Source organism: Eschrichtius robustus, chromosome 1 (assembly GCF_028021215.1).
Source record: "Eschrichtius robustus isolate mEscRob2 chromosome 1, mEscRob2.pri, whole genome shotgun sequence".
Taxonomy (NCBI): Eukaryota; Metazoa; Chordata; class Mammalia; order Artiodactyla; family Eschrichtiidae; genus Eschrichtius; species Eschrichtius robustus.
Window position 1 is genome coordinate 113,338,184 of NC_090824.1, and position 19,997 is coordinate 113,358,180.

At 40.4% G+C, this 19,997-nt stretch overlaps 1 protein-coding gene across 1 annotated transcript in view; it reads right to left on the reverse strand.

Annotated features, from left to right (window-relative positions):
• Positions 1-400: 400 nt before the first annotated feature.
• The window catches only part of LEO1 (LEO1 homolog, Paf1/RNA polymerase II complex component), a 42,661-nt gene continuing 23,064 nt past the window's right edge, over positions 401-19,997 (reverse strand). The window contains exons 7-12 of the mRNA XM_068551681.1: positions 11,793-11,887; positions 11,118-11,252; positions 9,883-10,018; positions 8,430-8,616; positions 5,383-5,480; positions 401-607 (exon numbers count right to left, since the gene is read on the reverse strand). Coding sequence (XP_068407782.1) covers positions 503-607; positions 5,383-5,480; positions 8,430-8,616; positions 9,883-10,018; positions 11,118-11,252; positions 11,793-11,887 — 756 coding nt within the window. The 3' untranslated portion in view covers positions 401-502. The remainder of the gene's footprint in view (positions 608-5,382; positions 5,481-8,429; positions 8,617-9,882; positions 10,019-11,117; positions 11,253-11,792; positions 11,888-19,997) is intronic.

The following is a 19,997-nucleotide window of genomic DNA, read 5'->3' on the forward strand; positions in this document are numbered from 1 at the left end:
GGAGCCTCCAGAAGCTAGGACAATGCAGGGAAGGATTCTTCCCTTTAGAGGGAGCATGCCTCTGCCGACACCTTTATTTAGGATTTCTAGGCTTCAGAACTGTGAGAGAATGTGTTTCTGTGGTATTAAGTCACCCAGTTTGTGGTACTTTGCTACAGCAGACCTAGCAAACAAATACAATTACGGAAGCTTTTTTGTGCCCCTTTTAAAACTCTGCACCCCAGAAGAATGCCTCACTCGCTTCACCTGGCCCTTGCCAGGCTTCTTTGTGGGACCTGGGAGGAATTCACTAAAACCTAAGACTTAGTGTAAAGCATTAACAAAATCAGCCTGCTTTGGGAGGGGTCAATTTCTTGAACAGAGACCTGCTTTTTAAATTTTTTTATTACAATTAAAATTACTCAAAAGCAAATCAATTTATTTCGGTCAAAATAACTCATGTTTACGTCATATTTATAAAACAAACTGTACAATAAAATACACAGTTTTCACATTTTCTACTTCAATCATCATCTTCTTCCTCTTCATCACTGATCACGTACTTCTTGTGTTTTTTATTTGCTTTATCATCATCTTCTGCTTTTCTCTTTCCAGAAGGCTCACCTTCCTAAACAGATAAAAATTTTAAAAATCTAAAAGTTCATAGAGAATATTTCTAGAAAGGTTTATCAAAAGTAGCTCTGAGCTGAATAACCCTCTGAAAACCCAAAAATAACATAACTTTTAATAAGAACATTTACCAGCTGAATAAAACCAGTGGTTAAGGTCATGGCCAGTTTCCAAATCTACAAGTACTAGAGGCATTCAAAATGACTACCGAGTAATAACAAAACTAACCCTAAAACCCAATTTCAGGCCCATGAGGGCGAGCTAAGCAATTGTGACCCAGTCTCACAGGGGGAAGAAGCTATTGTACATGGAGAAGAGCTGCAGGAAAGTGGAAATGGGCTTTGCCCTGGGAAGAGTTAGGGCTCTCCCAAAGAAGTCAGCCTATATAACCACTTGTTCTGCTGACTATTTTGACCATAATTAGGTATTTACTTAAACTTTTTTCTCCACTTGCTGAGCATTTCACTTCTTCGTTATCTAAGAAGCATTCTAAAGACTGTCAATTTTTAAAAATAACCATTTCTTGTTTTGAATGTACTAAAAACTCACATAGTAAAGATTTTTTTTTAATATTTGAAAAAAATTTTTGAAGAAATTAAACGCCTTCATACACAAGTTTCCACTGCTTAAAGTCATGTTGTATAATGTTCTAATCGAAACAAAAAATTCGGGAAGTTTTCTAAAAACACTTTTTACAGATAGAATTTGAACAGATCAACATTAAATAATATCAAAAATTGATTAAAATGAAATGATACTAAATATGATACTCCAGAATTGCCTTAACAAGACTCCTCACCAAAAACAAAACAGGGTGAACAAAGTTTAAAGGTTGAAGTTGGGGAAGGCCAAGCATCTTACTACCCTGTCCAGAGAATGCTTCTGGATGTAGCATACAAGCTGGCATAGCCACTTTTTCTGATGCCTGGCCCTCTGAGGAGCAAAATATAAATACTATCTCACACTCGTTTCCTGCCTTATTATCCCGAATGCATCCCACAGACCTGAAGTCATAGGAGAATTCAAAGGGGTAAGTTATGGATCCACAGGAAGAGATCCAGAAGTCCTCCTGCACGTACTTCCCAGCTGGCAGCAATAAAGTTACCCCAACAGCAAGCCTGGAGGATGGATCCTGCCCCCAGGCTGTGACAAGCCTCCTTTCTACTTCCCAGCCTTGAGCAAACCTAGACACTTCTCTCCCAACCCCCACACTGGCAAAGGCAAGAAGCACATTCACTACTACCACCACTTTTCATTTATTTTCAGCTGATGAATCTTATCTTAAACTCTTTACATGCCAGCCTGGTTTGTGGCAACCTTCCCCAAGTAAACTTCAGTGTGTATGGTCTCTTCAGCTCTAAAATTCTTTAATGGGTTTAAATTTGAGTGAATAAAAGAATAACTGACATGGTACATCTAAAAGGTGGTAGAGCCTGTCCTAAAGGATCCTAGGCAGGGCCAAGCAGCTGGGAAGTCAGGAGCCAGGTCAAAGCTCTCCCGAAGAAGTCTAATCGGCACCGGTTCTAATCCACTGTCTCCGGTAAGACGCTCTGGAATTCTGCTTTGAAAATCCTTCCAAGACCGACTTCCCTGGCGGCTACAGACAAGCACAGTAAAGCCCAGCAAAGGCATGCAGGCCTGCTGCTCCCAGGACTTAGAAAGTTGAGTGGCAACCTTCAGGAGACCTCATTTTGTGAAACCAGGTGTGTGGGATTCTCCCTTACTGAACTTGGCTGGAATAAATCTCTGTGCCATGTAAATGCAACAAATGACAAAAATACTCATATTAGATGAACACAAAGCTTCCTAATACAGCCATGAATGCAGGTCCCTAAAGACACAGGAACAGGCAGCCCACAGTTATGGAGGAGTTGTCTTCCAACAATTTACTTTTTAGACTGATTGTAAAACTCACATTATAAACCAACTCTCACAGTTTATTTAACCCAAAATATACCTAAGAATATATACAAATAAGGGTGTCTTAAAGTATAAGTGACCAACACCAAGAGTGTCAAGGCTTCCAGGGAAACACATTCAGAATCCCAACCACAATGGAGGGGAAGCTGGGACTACCCTGGTTCCAAGTTGCTGATGGCTCCATAAACAGAGGGGCCTCTAACAGGTAAGGCAGGGCAGACAAGGGGGGAATGGAGGCTCCACGAGGCACAGCTGGGGGAGGAAAGAGAGACATGGAAAGGAACCAGACCACCAGTACCACATTCTAGGCAGTCCTTGGCAGGTCGTCTCTTTCATCCAAGAAAGCTGAGGCCTGGCAGTGATGCGTTTCCTTCCCATTGTCTGCATGTTCCTTTCAACGGGAGTCTTTCCCTTTTCCACAGTTTCTCCTACTACCCATCTTTCCACTTTTGTTGTAATTTAGGTTTTCTAAAGTTTTCACTGCTTACAAAAATAAGGGAGGATAAAAAGTTCTGTTTCTCTCCTTTTTTGTAACTTAGACCCTGTTGGGGAAGGGAAGCTAGCATTCACCCACTTTCATATCTGTTATTTACTATAATACAACTTTACAAGGCAGCGAGCATAAATCCCACAGAACAGATGAGGAAACAGACTTGGAAATGTGAGATGACTTGCTCAAGGCCATACAAGTAGTATAAAATAGCCCAAGATTCAGTAATCCAGTTCATTCTAATCCAGACCTGCTCGCCGGAACTAGAGAAAGCCCACGCGCAGCAACAAAGACCCAACACAGCCAAAAATAAATTAATTAATTAAAAAAATAAATAAATAAAAAGACAAATAAAATAAGTAGGCCATGGGGATGTGATGTACAGCATAGTGACTACAGTTAATAATACTGTATTGTGGGCTTCCCTGGTGACACAGTAGTTAAGAATCCGCCTGCCAATGCAGGGGACACAGGTTCGAGCCCTGGTCCGGGAAGATCCCACATGCCACAGAGCAACTAAGCCCATGCGCCACAACTACTGAGCCTGTGCTCTAGAGCCTGCAAGCCACAACTACTGGGCCCGCGTGCCACAACTACTGAAGCCCACCTGCCTAGAGGCTGTGCTCCGCAACAAGAGAAGCCACTGCAATGAGAAGCCCATGCACCGCAACAAAAAGTAGCCCCCGCTCGCCACAACTAGAGAAAGCCCACGTGCAGCAACAAAGACCCAACGCAGCCAAAAATAATAAATAAATAAATAAATACTGTATTGTACAATTTAAAGTTGTTAAGAGCATAGATCTTAAAAGTTCTAATCACAAGAAAAAAACATATAACTATAACTAAACATATAACTATTGTGGTGTGATCATTTTGCAATATATACATATATCGATCAAATCTTTATGCTGTATACCTGAAACTAATATAATGTTATATAATGTTACATGTCAATTATATTTTGAAAAAAGACTTAACATTTCTCAGCACCTGTACTCTTATAATTTGAAGAGGATACTGTCAAAAACGTAAGTTAAAATTCCTTTGAAAATTTATTATTTCAATAATAGATGGAAATTTATTTTTTTGAATTACTCAATACTATTTCAAATATGAATTCATCTAAATAAAAAGAACACAGATTTTTCTACCATAAGAATTATTTCTGTAATTTAAAAAATATATTGACCGGGATGCCTGACAAATGGACCCCGGGTCGAGAGCAGAGGCCGAATCACAGGCCATGAGAACTCCAAGCAGAAAGCGAGCCGGCGGCCTGGGAGCATGATCTCTTCTGCCAACTGCTCCTTCATAGTATAATTTTAAAACACAGTTACAGGGACTTCCCTGGTGGCACGGTGGTTAAGACTCTGCGCTCCCAACACAGGGGGCCCGGGTTCGATCCCTGGTCAGGGATCCCACATGCATGCCACAACTAAGAGTTCGCATGCTGCAACTAAGGAGCCCATCAGCTGCAACTAAGGAGCCCACGAGCCGCAACTAAGGAGCCCACATGCCACAACTAAGGAGCCCGCCTGCTGCAACTAAGACCTGGCGCAACCAAGTAAATAAATAAATAAATATACTAAAAAAAAAAAAAAAAAAAAAAACAAAACAAAAAACCACAGTTACAGAGCTTCAAAAATATTGATCCTAAAAATGTTTTAATCTCTAAAAGCAGAAATTATGTCACTTTCTCATGTTAATAACTTCTAATACTATATTATTTTTTATTTTTCTTTAACATCTTTATTGGAGTATAATTGCTTTACAATGGTATGTTAGTTTCTGCTGTATAACAAAAGTGAATCAGCTATACATATACATATATCCCCATATCTACTCCCTCTTGCATCTCCCTCCCACCCTCCCTATCTAATGCTATTTTAAATAACGCGTTAATTCAAAATGTATCTGCTTTTTAAAAAGCGTAAAACAAAGAAAAAAACAAACAAAAAAATATATATATATAGAAAATAAACAAAAAGAGAAAAAGACAGCTGAGATACATGCTCTGATCTACCCACACTAATGATTTCTAGTTCTCTAGTCGAGCCTTGGTATCTCAGGGCCATGTGTCTTCTCCCAGGCCTTTCCATCTACCTGGTATGCCCACCCTGGCTGGTTTGCCCTGCACACCTAGCATTCTTCCTTCAACACCCAACGAGAGGTCTCCTTCTCTGAGCAGAGGTATCAGACCCTCCTCTGGGCCACCCCTAGTCCTGTTACTGCATTTATCTCTCTGAGCTTCAGTGAAGTGTGTAGACATCTATCTGTGCTCCTGGGCTGTGAGCTCCTCTTCATTCCAGGAGTTGACTTGTAGGTACAGGGTAAACCTCTAGAATTGAATAAATTTGGTTTACCTCATCACTGGTGAGTTTCTTTGCTTTGAGTAATCTTTGAGCCTTATCTTCTTCTGATCCCTCATCACTGTCTGATGAATAGATCCTGGCTCGTTCCTCTGAAAGCAAAGGAAGAAGATTTGTGAGTGACTTTCAAAGACAATGATCCATTCATTCCCGGATTTTTCTTCTGATGAATATCTTTAGTTCCGTTGTACATTTTTTCCAGAGGAAACAAATAATTAAAATTTTTTAAAACTTCAAGGTAAATGTGGGCTTCCCTGGTGGTGCAGTGGTTAGGAATCTGCCTGCCGGTGCAGGGGACGCGGGTTTGAGCCCTGGTCTGGGAAGATCCCACATGCTGCGGAGCAACGGAGCCCGTGCGCCACAACTACTGAGCCTGCGCTCTAGAGCCGAGAGCCACAACTACTGAAGCCCACGCGCCTAGAGCCCGTGTTCCGCAACAAGAGAGGCCACAGCAATGAGAAGCCCGCGCACCGCAACGAAGAGTAGCCCCTGCTCGCCGCAACTAGAGAAAGCCCACGCACAGCAAGACCTGATGCAGCCAAAGATAATAAAAATAAATTTATTTTTAAAAAAAGGTAAATGTAAGTTTAGATATGTTGAAATGAAGCACTTACCCTCACAAGTACAAGAATGGTTTATCTGACCACTTTTTTTTTTTTGGTATCTGACCACTTTTAAATATTAAAAAGGCCTGTGCAAGCTGATTAAAGAGACAGACACCACTATTTCCAAATAAGTTTTTAAAGTCTGAGTCATTCTTTTATCAGGGTAACAGTTAATTCCAAAATACGTTTTAAAGATAAAAGCAAGAGGTGGCTTCCTGGTCCTGTAAAGACGGTTTGTTGCCAAGTGGACATTTCAAAGGGAGATGGAGATGAATAACAGCCTGTGCTGATGCCCCAGCCCAGGTGAAGCGCAGGTAGAATAGGAACAGCTGATGTTAGACCAACCCCCTCACCTCAGAACCCAATGCTCTCTCCTTCTCCCCACTCCCTGCCTATCTGACTATTGGACAGAACTGATCGTTAATGAACTTCTCCATTAGGTTTTTAATCACTGGGAAACTGAATATTATATAACTCTTCCCTAAAAAATCCTCAATTTTTTGGTTTTTATTTAGTGTATATGTGATGTATTTCCACAGTTAATCTTTTCTGTGGGAAATCTGCACTAACAAAAAAATAAAAATAAAAGGTCTCTGTACTATAGTCCCAAAATAAATAAAATGCAGTTGCTGTGAAAAAGGAGAAGGGAGTTTCACACGATGGTCAGAGAAAGGGAAAATTGGGTGTTCTTATAATTTAACATTCTAACAGGGCAAAACCAGGAACATGGTCACCCAAGGTATACCTTACATTGTACAGTGATTCCCAAATCTCTATCAAAGCTAACCTGGGGGGGATTAGATCCTCATTTTACAGATGGGGAACTCGGTATTCAGAGATATGGAGTCACTTGCCCGAAGCCGATGAGTGGTAAGAACAATGACAATAGTTTTGGGTAACATTTATTTAGTACTTGTTATATGCCAAGGGCTGGATAAAGTACTTTATATGTATTATGTCAGTCGATTCTCAAAACAACCTCATCGTGGTATAAATACTATTACCAATAGGTTGTTCTTTTCTTGATAAGGGTTAACAGAAAAGAGGTACTGTAACTTTCCAAAAGTCACCCAACTAAAAAGTGAGAGAGTTGGGAATTCCCTGGTGGTCCAGTGGTTAGGACTCCGTGTTTTCACTGCTGAGGGAGTGGGTTTGATCCCTGGTTGGGGAACTAAGATCCCGCAGGTCATGTAGTGCGGCCAAAAACAAAACAAAAAAAGTGGCAGAGCTCAGTCCAGTCCAGGTCTTCCATCTTCAGGTTCAGTTTGCTTTTTTAAGTATGACATCTTGCTGCAGGCTGTGGGGAAACTTCTGGAGACTGACACCTCAGAAGTCAGATTGCCTTGGTTCAAGAACTGTCCACGTACCAACTATGTGTCTTTGGGCAAGCCACTCAACCTCTCAAAGTCTCCAATTCCTCAGTAAGAACAAGACAAAAATGGACCTTGAAGCATTATGCTAAGTGAAATAAGTCACACAGAGAAAGACGAATACTGCTTGATCTCACTTGTATGTGGGATGTAAAAAAAAGGAAAACAAAAAACCAAGCTCATAGATACAGAGAACAGATTAGTAGTTGCCTGAGGTGTGGTGTGGAGGGTGGAGGAAAGGGTGAAGGGAGTCAAACGGTACGAGTTCCAGTTAGAAGATAAATCAGTCACGGGCATGTAATGTACGGCGTGGTGACTAAAGTTAATAACACTGTACTGCATATTTAAAAGTTGCTGAGAGAGCAGACCTTAAAAGTTCCCATCACAAGAAAAAAAATTCCGTAACTATCTTTGGTGGCAGAAGTTAACTAGACTTATTATGGTGATCATTTCACAATATATACAAATACCGAATCATTAGGTTGTACACCTGAAACTAATATAATTAGTTTAGTAATCAATTTTTTAAAAAAAGAACAAGACAATAGTAGTAACTGGGTCTTAACATTGTTATGAGGATCCAATAGGATGCATGTTTGAGTATTTGCCTGGGATTCAGTATGTGCTGAATAAATGTTAACCATTATAAATTATTGGTACTTGTGAAAGAAGGGAATATGCAATGGAGAACTTTGAAAGAGAACACATGTATTTGCTGAAAAACTGAACTTCCTGATTCTTAAAAACTGAACTTCTTGATTCTTAACTAGTAATTTAAAAAGTTGAGAGAAGTTCCAAATATAATCAGCAGACTTTCAAATCAGAAAGCAGAAGCTCAAGGGATGAGTCTGAAAGCGAGAGAGCACAGGCAGCTTCTACCCTTCCAGGCTGACCTGAAAGGATTCCACAATGACTCTTCAGCTCTTTAGACCTCAAAATGTCTCACTCATTAACACTGGTTCCTTAAAAGTAAAATGTCCAGTGACTGAGCATTCAGAGTATGCTCAATGCAAAGATAAATTCCTGGACCCTGACATGATGACATTTAATTTCTGCCCAAACTCACCTCGAATGCCTCCTTTGTATCGGTTTTTAATGGCAGCCAAGCTGATGGACTCCTCACCTTCCTCCTCCTCATCATATCGATCAGGTTCTAGGTAGCTAGCGCTCAGCCCCCGCTGGTGCTGTTTCTCTCTCATGCGGCGCTGCTGAGATTCCCTACGAATAGAAGCCCTCAAACGTTCTTCTTCTTTCTGTAAAGAAGCAAATAAATTACTGAACTTTAAAACAAAAAATGAACTCACTTAGTGCCCCCCTTGAAACTACTTTACTGTAAAGAACAGGTAAATGCCTCGCCCAGGATAACACCAGTTCCTGTGTCCTCAGGGTACAGTTCTCTCCATTTTACACCTCTGTTACCACACATGGTCATCATCTTGTTCAGTTTGAAGGCGTGAAGACAACACAAGGTGAAGAGGCAAAGTCTCCCTCCCTCACACCAACCGCCCCATCAGAACTGGCACCGGCACAGCCTAGGGAGCTGCAGCGTCCCCTGTGCTGCCAGGCAGAGCCCAGAGTGTGGCGACCAGCCTGAGGAACCTCGTTCATGTCCAGTGGATGCCTGAGGGAGGTGGGTTCTCTTCACCCCTGAGACAGACACCTGACTTGCCCAGGCTCCACCAAACTACCGTGGTGCCCAGATATTCCAGTCTGGGGCCCTCAACCCAGAGAGCTCCCCACAGCTCCTGATGGCAGGATGGGGAGGTTCTGGTGGGGAGGGTCCCTGAGCCCCAAAGCAGAGCCTTCATTCCCTTCCATCTGCCTGGCTTCTACACATTGGGGTTCACTAGGCAGGGCCAGGGTATGAGAAGTCAGGGATATTCTGGCGTTTCTTTGATTCCTCATTTAATTGCTTTATTACTGCATACAACTCTAATTCTGTTGCTGGACACTGTTTCATTAAATAGTATGTGGTTGTGCTGAGTATAGAGTAAAAATCACTGTCAGTAGAATAGGGATTAAGAACAAACTAGCTGATTCCTTGTGCATTTCCATGTAAGCTGGGGATGTGAGGGAGGGCTTGGGGCATCTCTCAGTGTGGTCCTGGAGTCTTCAAGTCCCTCCAGCTCCCCTACCTTCAGGAGAAAAGGGGGGAAACTTCTTGTCTATTTATATTCTACCTAGACCAAATCTCTCGAGCATTTCCACTGATTTTTGACATGGACTCTAAACCAGACATAGATGATTTAATCATCCTTGAAATTTCTGTGAAAGTTCAGATTCTTTCAGTCATCTGTTTGCCAAACTCTCAGGACCTGGTGGGAGAGAACCCAAGCCAGGGTTTGTTTTAGGACTATCACCATATTATCCATTTGCCAAATGCTTAGGAAATGAAACCAGCTCCGTGTTCATGCCAGCTGGAAGGATAAATAGTGGGTCAATAAGAGATGATGAACAACATTTTAGGAAATGCTACTCTTAATATTCCAAAATTCCAGGATAAAGCTCAGCCAACATACCTTAATCATCTCTGTGCGCTGGCATTCAGGATCACGACCAGCCATTGGTAAGATTCTAATCTTCTGTGTCTTTGAACATCTATCTGCAAGTGACAGGGTCATCTTCCTATGTGTGGCACTGTCTGTAGAGTGAGGTCTGCAGGAAATGAACAAAAATACCTCACTGTTTAGCAAATACATTTGTGAGCCAGTCACATCAACATCAAAGGAGGCCAGTGACCATTTCCTATTCCCTAGAAAAAAATACGCAGGGACACAAAAACAATATACTAGATGGGGATTCTGAAATTTCTTCATTCTGTAGCTTACTAAAACATTCTTATCTCACAAGTAAAGTGAAATACGGAAAGCTGGAGTAAAAAAGGCTTGCACAGCACAATTACTCTCTAGAAGCAGTAAATGGATGGGCTTAAGCAGCATTTACTGAATACTAAGTGCCAAGCACTGTACTTTTGTGTTTTACATATTACATGACTTCATTGTCACAGCTCCTCTATGAGATAATTATTACATTTTATATATTAGGAAACTGAGGCAAGGAAAGGTTGAGAAAGTTACACAAGGTCATGCAAGTGGAAATGGGACTCAGATACAGGTCTATCTGCTTCCAAAGCCTATAATCTTGACCATTACAATTTTCAAAACTGTAAGTCATAACCAAGAATATTGTGTCCTCTCCAAAGATAAGCATTACCCAAGGAGGATGGTCTGCTTAGAATCAAGAAAAGAAAAACAAGAATGTTTCATTGTAGTGCCTACACTGCCTAGACAAGGGGGATGTTCTCGCCAGCTGACCTGAGTATCCTGGGCTGCTTGGGGGACACATCCTTGGAGAGGTAATGGGTGCAGCAGCCTAAAGAACGAGATGACCTCAGCCTTCACACCCACCAACTCACTGCCTTTCCTCTGATCCCATGCACACTAACAACCTCTAATTATTGCACTGACCTACAAGTATTCTTAGGCCTCCTGGCAGTTATAGTAATCACTAGAATTAATAAACTGACATTCTGGTTTACATAACAGTCTCTTGGAAGTTTAGTTAGCATGACCTGGTTCCCTGTGAAATAGCAACTTGACAATATAGCCTTTGAACCTTCAGAGCTGAGAACCAGATCTTGGTCTTTGGGGAACTATACTGCAAGGTTATGCCAATCAGGAGTCAGGCACTTTGAACAACACCTATATTTCACCGCTTTTATTGTAACAAATAGTACGTTGATGAGAGTAATTACCTGAATGTGAGTTTGGTTTTAAAGACGGCTTGTCCCTGTAGACCGGTACCTTGTCTTATAAAAAGGTGGTTGTGATCACCCTGCAGTGGAGCCTTGTAAACATCAAACACCTCATTGCCTAAATGCAGGGACATGCTGAAAAGAAGGAACACTGCACATGTAAGTCAGAAAGCTTTCACTCTATCATTTTACTTCACTTGAAATGTGATTCAGCTGCTGCTTTCTCTCCTTACACAGAATTCAGAAGGAAGGAAAGAATAAAGAAGGTATGATGTGGAAAACGACCTACACAGAAGTAAAACACTCTGTATGTTTATGCTTAGAAGTAAAACATGCTGTGACATTCACTCAGCTTCTACCACCTTCCCAGTGAAGGGCAGTTTTACTAAAGCGTCAATTTGTAAGGAGGGAGGGAAGTTGGTCTAACTTTTCCAGACTACTATGCTGGAGCCAAAGAGGATGGTCACATTTCCAGCCTACTTTTAATGTCTTCCACCAGCCTGTATGACCCTCAGCTGCCTATTTTTTTCTCTCAGGTTTTCTTTGCAATGCCAGGGACTAAACAATGGAAATTCTTTAATAAGAGGTGTACCCCAAATAAGGTCATATTCCAAAGCTTGATCCCTCCCAGCCACATTCTGGGTATTTCCATACTCTTCAGGCATTTGTGCTCACCTTCCATCGGACCACTTGACTATCCGAGCATTGCTTTCTTTAATTTCATTTCCTTCTTCATCCCGGCGTATCCTCCATCGTATAGTATTTTCTACCTGTTTTAAAACACAAGTGCCTCAGAACACTGTAGTTTGTGCTTCTTCTCTCCTCAAGAGACACAAAATCACAGAATAAATGTGCATAGATAGTGAAAGAAAAACAGACACTGAAACCCTCTTGTTTTAATCACCTAGAGATTCCGGATAAAATAACAACAGGAAAGAAAGTACGCTTAAGTGAATTTCTGAGCTCCTAGTGCTAGAACCAGACAGAGCTCAGTGCCAGAGCATCTCAGCAGATGCTAAATCTGTGGTAAACTCCAGAAGTTTTAAGACGCAGGAAGAGCTAGGAGGACAAGAAATAAGGCTTGAGGCCATATGATATGGCAATTTAGGATTGAGACTCCCTGTATAAACAGGTTCTCTCACAGAGCTAAAAACCCAATAAATGTGGGACTAAAAAACTCTGCCAACTGGCCTAGGGAAGCTCCCCACACATGGGTAAGGAAAAAAAAAAGCACCTTATGAAAATAAAAACCCCAGGTTTGAGCAGGTTTAGAGTCTAACTTTATCTTAACTTTATAGGGTGGGTGGGGGGTAGGAGGTGGTTTGGGGTGGGGGAGAGGGAGCATCAGGCAGATGTGGAAAATATTCAAGGGCTTCCTAAAATGAAAACCACTATTATTGAAATTGAAAACTCAATGGGGGCTTCCCTGGTGGCACAGTGGTTGAGAATCCGCCTGCCAATGCAGGGGACACGGGTTCGACCCCTGGTCCAGGAAGATCCCACATGCTATGGAGCAACAAAACCTGTGTGCCACAACTACTGAGCCTGCACTCTACAGCGCATGAGCCATAACTACTGAGCCCGTGTGCCACAACTACTGAAGCCCACGCGCCCTAGTGCCCGTGCTCCGCAACAAGAGAAGCCACCACAATGAGAAGCCTGTGTACCGCATCAAAGAGTAGCTCCCACTCTCCGCAACTAGAGAAAGCCCGCATGCAGCAATGAAGACTCAATGCAGCCAAAAATAAAATTAATTAATTAATTAAAAAAAAAAAAAACCTCAATGGGACTTCCAGGAAAATAAAGCACACTAAATGCATGTAGTTTATCCCTGCTGCATCCTGGAAACACACTAAAATGACAGTAAAGAATTAAAAAAAGGATAAACTCACGAGGATAAAGAAAACGTGAATTAAGATGGCGTCAAAGAGAAGCCAACAGTTTGAAAACCGATAGATCTAAGCCCAAGCTTCCCTCCGCCTCTGCCCTCACCACCAACCCTAACAGCAGCTGCTCCCACTCCCAGTTAGGTTTTCTGGGTCTCCTCTGTTAATTGCAACTGCCTTTACAACTGAGTCCAAATGTTTTCCCTCCAGTTTTCCCCTTTACTTCTTTAGTCCTCACTATATAAACAAACAACTATGAAGCTGGCTGATTAAAAACTCGATAATATTCATGAATTAAATATGATGTCAAATCTGAGATTTGTTTCCAAATAGTCTGGGTAAGGTGGGGTGGGGAATACAGATGAAACAAGATGTCCAACCTGACAACCACTGAAATGAGTGACGGGTACATGAGATTTTATCATACTGTTCTCATTATATCTGTATATGTTTAAAATTTTCCTGAATAAAAGAAACGAAATGATCTGTCACAATTCCTGCCTTCCTTCTCATACAAAATAGGTTAGCCACATGCAAGTATGAAGACACATATGGGCCATTATTAACTGAGAAGCCACTTTGAAAAATGCTTCCTATTATATAAGGTGATTCAAATAATGATGCTATGAAAGGATAAAACACTCCTACGTCTTACCCTACTGGGATGAAAGACACATCAAAGTACTTCTAAAGCCAGAGGACCTCATAGAGGTACATAAACTGTACCTGGTTCTTTGCTCATTAAAGAGTTAATTATACCACCAACTGACTCTTTAAAAATGGTCAGCCTAGTCTCTAGAACATCACTCAAGAAACCAAGGGTCCATGGTTATTTTCCATCACACATCAAGGTTTTGAAAAACAGTCTGGAGAGATTGGTTCCAGATGGCGGAGTAGAAGGACATGCACTCACCCTCTCTTGGGAGAGCACTGGAATCACAACTAACTGCTGAACAATCATCGACAGGAAGACACTGGAAGTCACCAAAAAAGATACCCCACATCCAAAGACAAAGGAGAAACCACAATGAGACGGTAGGAGGGGCGCAATCACAATAAAATCAAATCCCATAACTGCTGGGTGGGTGACTCACAAACTGGAGAACAATTATACCACAGAAGTCCACCCACTAGAGTGAAGGTTCTGAGCCCCACGTCAGACTTCCCAACCTGGGGGTCTGGCAACAGGAGGAGGAATTCCCAGAGAATCAGACTTTGAAGGCTAGCAGGATTTGATTGCAGGACTTCAACAGGACTGGGGGAAACAGAGACTCCACTCCTGGGGGGCACACACAAAGTAGTGTGCGCACTGGGACCTAGGGGAAGGAGCAGTGACCCCATACGAGACTGAACCAGACCTACCTGCTAGTGTTGGAGGGTCTCCTGCAGAGGCAGGGGGCAGCTGTGGCTCACCGCAGGAACAAGGACACTGGCAGCAGAAGTTCTGGGAAGTACTCCTTGGCGTAAGCCCTCCTGGGGTCTGCCATTGACCCCACCAAAGAGCCCAGGTAGGCCCCAGTGTTGGTCACCTCAGGCCAAACAACCAACATGGAGGGAACTCAGCCCCACCCATCAGCAGACAAGCAGACTAAAGTTTTACTGAGCTCTGCCTGCAAAAGCAACACCCAGCTCTACCCACCACCAGTCCCTCCCATCAGGAAGCTTGCACAAGCCTCTTACACAGCCTCATCCACCAGAGGAGACAGCAGAAGCAAGAAGAACTACAATCCTGCAGCCTGTGGAACGAAAACCACATTCACAGAAAGATAGACAACATGAAAAAGCAGAGGACTATGTTCCAGATGAAGGAATGAGATAAAACCCCAGAAAAACAACTAAATGAAGTGGAGATAGGCAACCTTCCAGAAGAATTAAGGATAATGATAGTAAAGATGATCCAGGACCTCGGAAAAAGAATGGAGGAAAAGATTGAGAAGATGCAAGAAATGTTTAACGAAGACCTAGAAGAACTAAAGAACAAACAAACAGAGATGAACAATACAATAACTGAAATGAAAAAAGAATGAAAAGAAATGAAGACTGCCTAAGAGACCTCTGGTACAACATTAAACCCACCAACATTCACATTATAGAGGTCCCAGAAGGAGAAGAGAGAGAGAAAGGACCCGAGAAAATATGTGAAGAGATTATAGTTGAAAACTCCCCTAACATGGGAAAGAAAATAGCCACCCAAGTCCAGGAAGCGCAGAGGGTCCCAGGCAGGATAAACACAAGGAGAAACACACCGAAACACAGAGTAATCAAATTGACAAAAATCAAAGACAAAGAAAAATTATTAAAAGCAACAAAGGAAAAATGACAAATAACATACACGGGAACTCCCATAAGGTTAACAGCTGATTTCTAAGCAGAAACTCTACAAGCCAGAAGTAAGTGGAAAGATATATTTAAAGTGATGAAAGGGAAGAACCTACAACCAAGATTACTCTACCGGGCAAGGATCTCATTCAGATTCAACAGAGAAATAAAAAGCATTACAGACAAGCAAAAGCTAAGAGAATTCAGCACCATCAAACCAGCTCTACAACAAATGCTAAAGGAACGTCTCTAAGAGGGAAAAACAAGATAAGAAAAGGACCTAAAAAAACTAACCCAAAACAATTAAGAAAATGGTAAAAGGAACATACATATCGATAATTACCTTAATTGTGAATGGATTAAATGCTCCAACCAAAAGACACAGGCTGGCTGAATGGATACATAAACAAGACCCATATACATGCTGTCTACAAGAGACCCACTTCAGACCCAGGGACACATACAGACTGAAAGTGAGGAGACAGAAAAAGATATTCCATGCAAATGGAAAACAAAAGAAAGCTGGAGTAGCAATACTCATATCAGATAAAATAGACTTTAAAATAAAGAATGTTACCAGAGAAAAGGAAGGACACTACATAATGATCAAGGGATCAATCCAAGAAGAAGATATAACAATTATAAATATACATGCACCCAACATAGGAGCACCTCAATACATAAGGCAACTGCTAACAGCTATAAAAGAGGAAATTGACAGTAACACAATAATAGTGGGGGACTTTAACACCTCACTTACACCAATGGGCAGATCATGCAAACAGAAAATTAATAAGGAAACACAAGCTTTAAATGACACAACAGACCAGATAGATTTAATTGATATTTATAGGACACTCCATCCAAAAACAGCAGATTACACTTTCTTCTCAAGGGTACGTGGAACATTCTCCAGGAGAGATCACATCTTGGGTCACAAATCAAGCCTCGGTAAATTTAAGAAAACTGTAATCATATAAAGCATCTTTTCCGACCACAACGCTATGAGGATAGAAATCAATTACAGGGGAAAAAATGTAAAAAACACAAACACATGGAGGCTAAACAATACGTTACTAAATAACCAAGAGATCACTGAAGAAATCAAAGAGGAAATCAAAAAATACCTAGAGACAAATGACAACAAAAACACAACAATCCAAAACCTATGGGATTTAGCAAAAACAGTTCTAAGAGGAAAGTTTATAGCAATTCAATCCTACCTCAAGAAACAAGAAAATTCTCAAATAAACAATCTAACCTTACACCTAAAGGAACTAGAGAAAGAAGAACAAACAAAACCTAAAGTTAGCAGAAGGAAAGAAATCATAAAGATCACATCAGAAATAAATGAAAAAGAAATGAAGGAAACGACGGCAAGGATCAATAAAACTAAAAGCTACTTCTTTGAAAAGATAAACAAAATTGATAAACCATTAGCCAGGCTCATCAAGAAAAAAAGGGAGAAGACTCAAATCAATAGACTTAGAAATGAAAAAGGAGCAGTAACAACTGACACTGCAGAAATACAAAGGATCATGAGAGATTACTACAAGCAACTATATGCCAATAAAATGGACAACCTGGAAGAAATGGACAAATTCTTAGAAATGCACAACCTTCCGAGACTGAACCAGGAAGAAATAGAAAATATGAACAGACCAATCACAAGTAATGAAATTGAAACTGTGATTCAAAATCTTCCAACAAACAAAAGCCCAGGACCAGATGGCCTCACAGGCGAATTCTATCAAATATTTGGAGAAGAGCTAACACCTATCCTTCTCAAACTCTTCCAAAAAATTGCAGAGGAAGGAACACTCCCAAACTCATTCTATGAGGCCACCAACCCTAATACCAAAAGCAGACAAAGATACTACAAAAAAAGAAAATTACAGACCAATATCACTGATGAATATAATGCCAAAATCCTCAACAAAATACTAGCAAACAGAAACCAACAACACATTAAAAGGATCATACACCATGATCAAGTGGGATTTATCCCAGGGATGCAAGGATTCTTCAATATATGCAAATCAACCAATGTGATACACCATATTCACAAATTGAAGAAGAAAAACCATATGATCATCTCAATAGATGCAGAAAAACCTTCTGACAAAATTCAACACCCATTTATAATAAAAACTCTTCAGAAAGTGGGCACAGAGGGAACCTACTGCAACATAATAAAGGCCATATATGACAAACCCACAGCAAACATCATTCTCAATGGTGAAAAACTGAAAGCATTTCCTCTAAGATCAGGAACAAGACAAGGATGTCCACTCTTGCCACTATTATTCAACATAGTTTTGGTAGCCAGGGCAATCAGAGAAGAAAAAGAAATAAAAGGAATACAAATTGGAAAAGAAGTAAAACTGTCACTGTTTGCAGATGACATGATACTATACATAGAGAATCCTAAAGATGCCACCAGAAAACTACTAGACCTAATCAATGAATTTGGTAAAGTTGCAGGATACAAAATTAATGCACAGAAATCTCTTGCATTCGTATACACTAACAACGAAAGATCAGAAAGAAAAATTAAGGAAACAATCCCATTCACCACTGCAACAAAAAGAATAAAATACCTAGGAATGAACCTACCTTAGGAAGTAAAAGACCTGTACTCAGAAAACTATAAGACACTGATGAAAGAAATCAAAGATGACACAAACAGATGAAGAAGATATACCATGTTCTTGGATTGGAAGAATCAACATTGTGAAAATGACTATACTACCCAAAGCAATCTACAGATTCAATGCAATCCCTATCAAATTACCAATGGCATTTTTTACAGAACTAGAACAAAAAACATTAAAATTTGTATGGAGACACAAAAGACCCCGAATAGCCAAAGCAATCTTGAGTGGAAAAAAACGGAGCTGGAGGAATCAGACTCCCTGACTTCAGACTATACTACGAAGCTACAGTAATCAAGACAAAATGGTACTGGCTCAAAAATAGAAATATACATCAATGGAACAGGATAGAAAGCCCAGAGATAAACCCACACACCTATGGTCAACTAATCTATGACAAAGGAGGCAAGGATATACAATGGAGAAAAGAGAGTCTCTTCAATAAGTGGTGCTGGAAAAACTGGACAGCTACATGTAAAAGGATGAAATTAGAACACTCCCTAACACCATACACAAAAATAAACTCAAAATGGATTAGAGACCTAAATGTAAGACCAGACACTATAAAACTCTTAGAGCAAAACACAGGAAGAACACTCTTTGACATAAATCACAGCAAGATCTTTTTTTGACCCACCTCCTAGAGTAATGGAAATAAAAAGAAAAATAAACAAATGGGAGCTAATGAAACTTAAAAGCTTTTGCACAGCAAAGGAAACTATAAACAAGATGAAAATACAACCCTCAGAATGGGAGAAAATATTTGCAAATGATCAACAGACAAAGGATTAATCTCCAAAATATAGAAACAGCTCAATATTAAAAAAACAAACAACCCAATCAAAAAATGGGCAGAAGACCTAAATAGACATTTCTCTAAAGAAGACATACAGATGGCCAAGAAGCACATGAAAAGTTGCTCAACATCACTAATTATCAAAGAAATGTAAATCAAAACTACAGTGAGGTATCACCTCACACTGGTTAGAATGGGCATCATCAGAAAATCTACAAACAACAAATGCTGGAGAGGGTGTGGAGAAAAGGGAACCCTCTTGCACTGTTGGTGTGAATGTAAACTGATACAGCCACTATGGAGAACAGTATGGAGGTTCCTTTAAAAACTAGAAGTAGAATTACCATATGACCCAGCAATCCCACTACTGGGCATATACCCAGAGAAAACCATAATTCAAAAAGACACATTCACCACAATGTTCATTGCAGCACTATATACAACAGCCAGGTCATGGAAGGAACCTAAATGCTCATAGACAGATGAATGGATAAAGAAGATATGGTACATATATACAATGGAATATTACTCAGCCATAAAAAGGAACGAAATTGAGTTATTTGTAGAGACGTGGATGGACCTAGAGACTGTCATACAGAGTGAAGTAAGTCAGAAAGAGAAAAACAAATATCGTATATTAACACATATATGTGGAATCTAGAAAAATGGTACAGATGAATCGGTGTGCAAGGCAGAAATACAGACACAGATGTAGAGGACAAACGTATGGACACCAAGGGGGGAAAGCAGGGGGGTGGGGGGGAAAGGGAGTATGAATTGGGAGATTAGGATTGATGACATATATACAGTAATATGTATAAAATAGATAACTAATAAGAACCTGCTGTATAAAAAATAAATAAAATTTTTAAAAATAAAATAAAAAAGTCTGTTATACACTGACATTTTGTACTCTAAGCACCAAGGTTTTAGAGTAAACTACTTACTTTTAAACTCTGATGCCTACACTACAGTCTGATTTACATGGTCTTAAAATACAGATACACTGACACTTGCTGATGTATCATCATAGAACGTGAGGGGAAAATGCAAAAATCAATAAAAAGTAAACAAATAAGGCACTATCACATTAATTTATATAAATGATGAGAAAGAAAAGCAATAGAACAATGCCAGAGGTACTAAAACAGGCATGAAAAATTCACAGTGCTCAGCCTAAATCAACAGATACACATGTTCTGAGGAAAAATATTAAGAGATAACC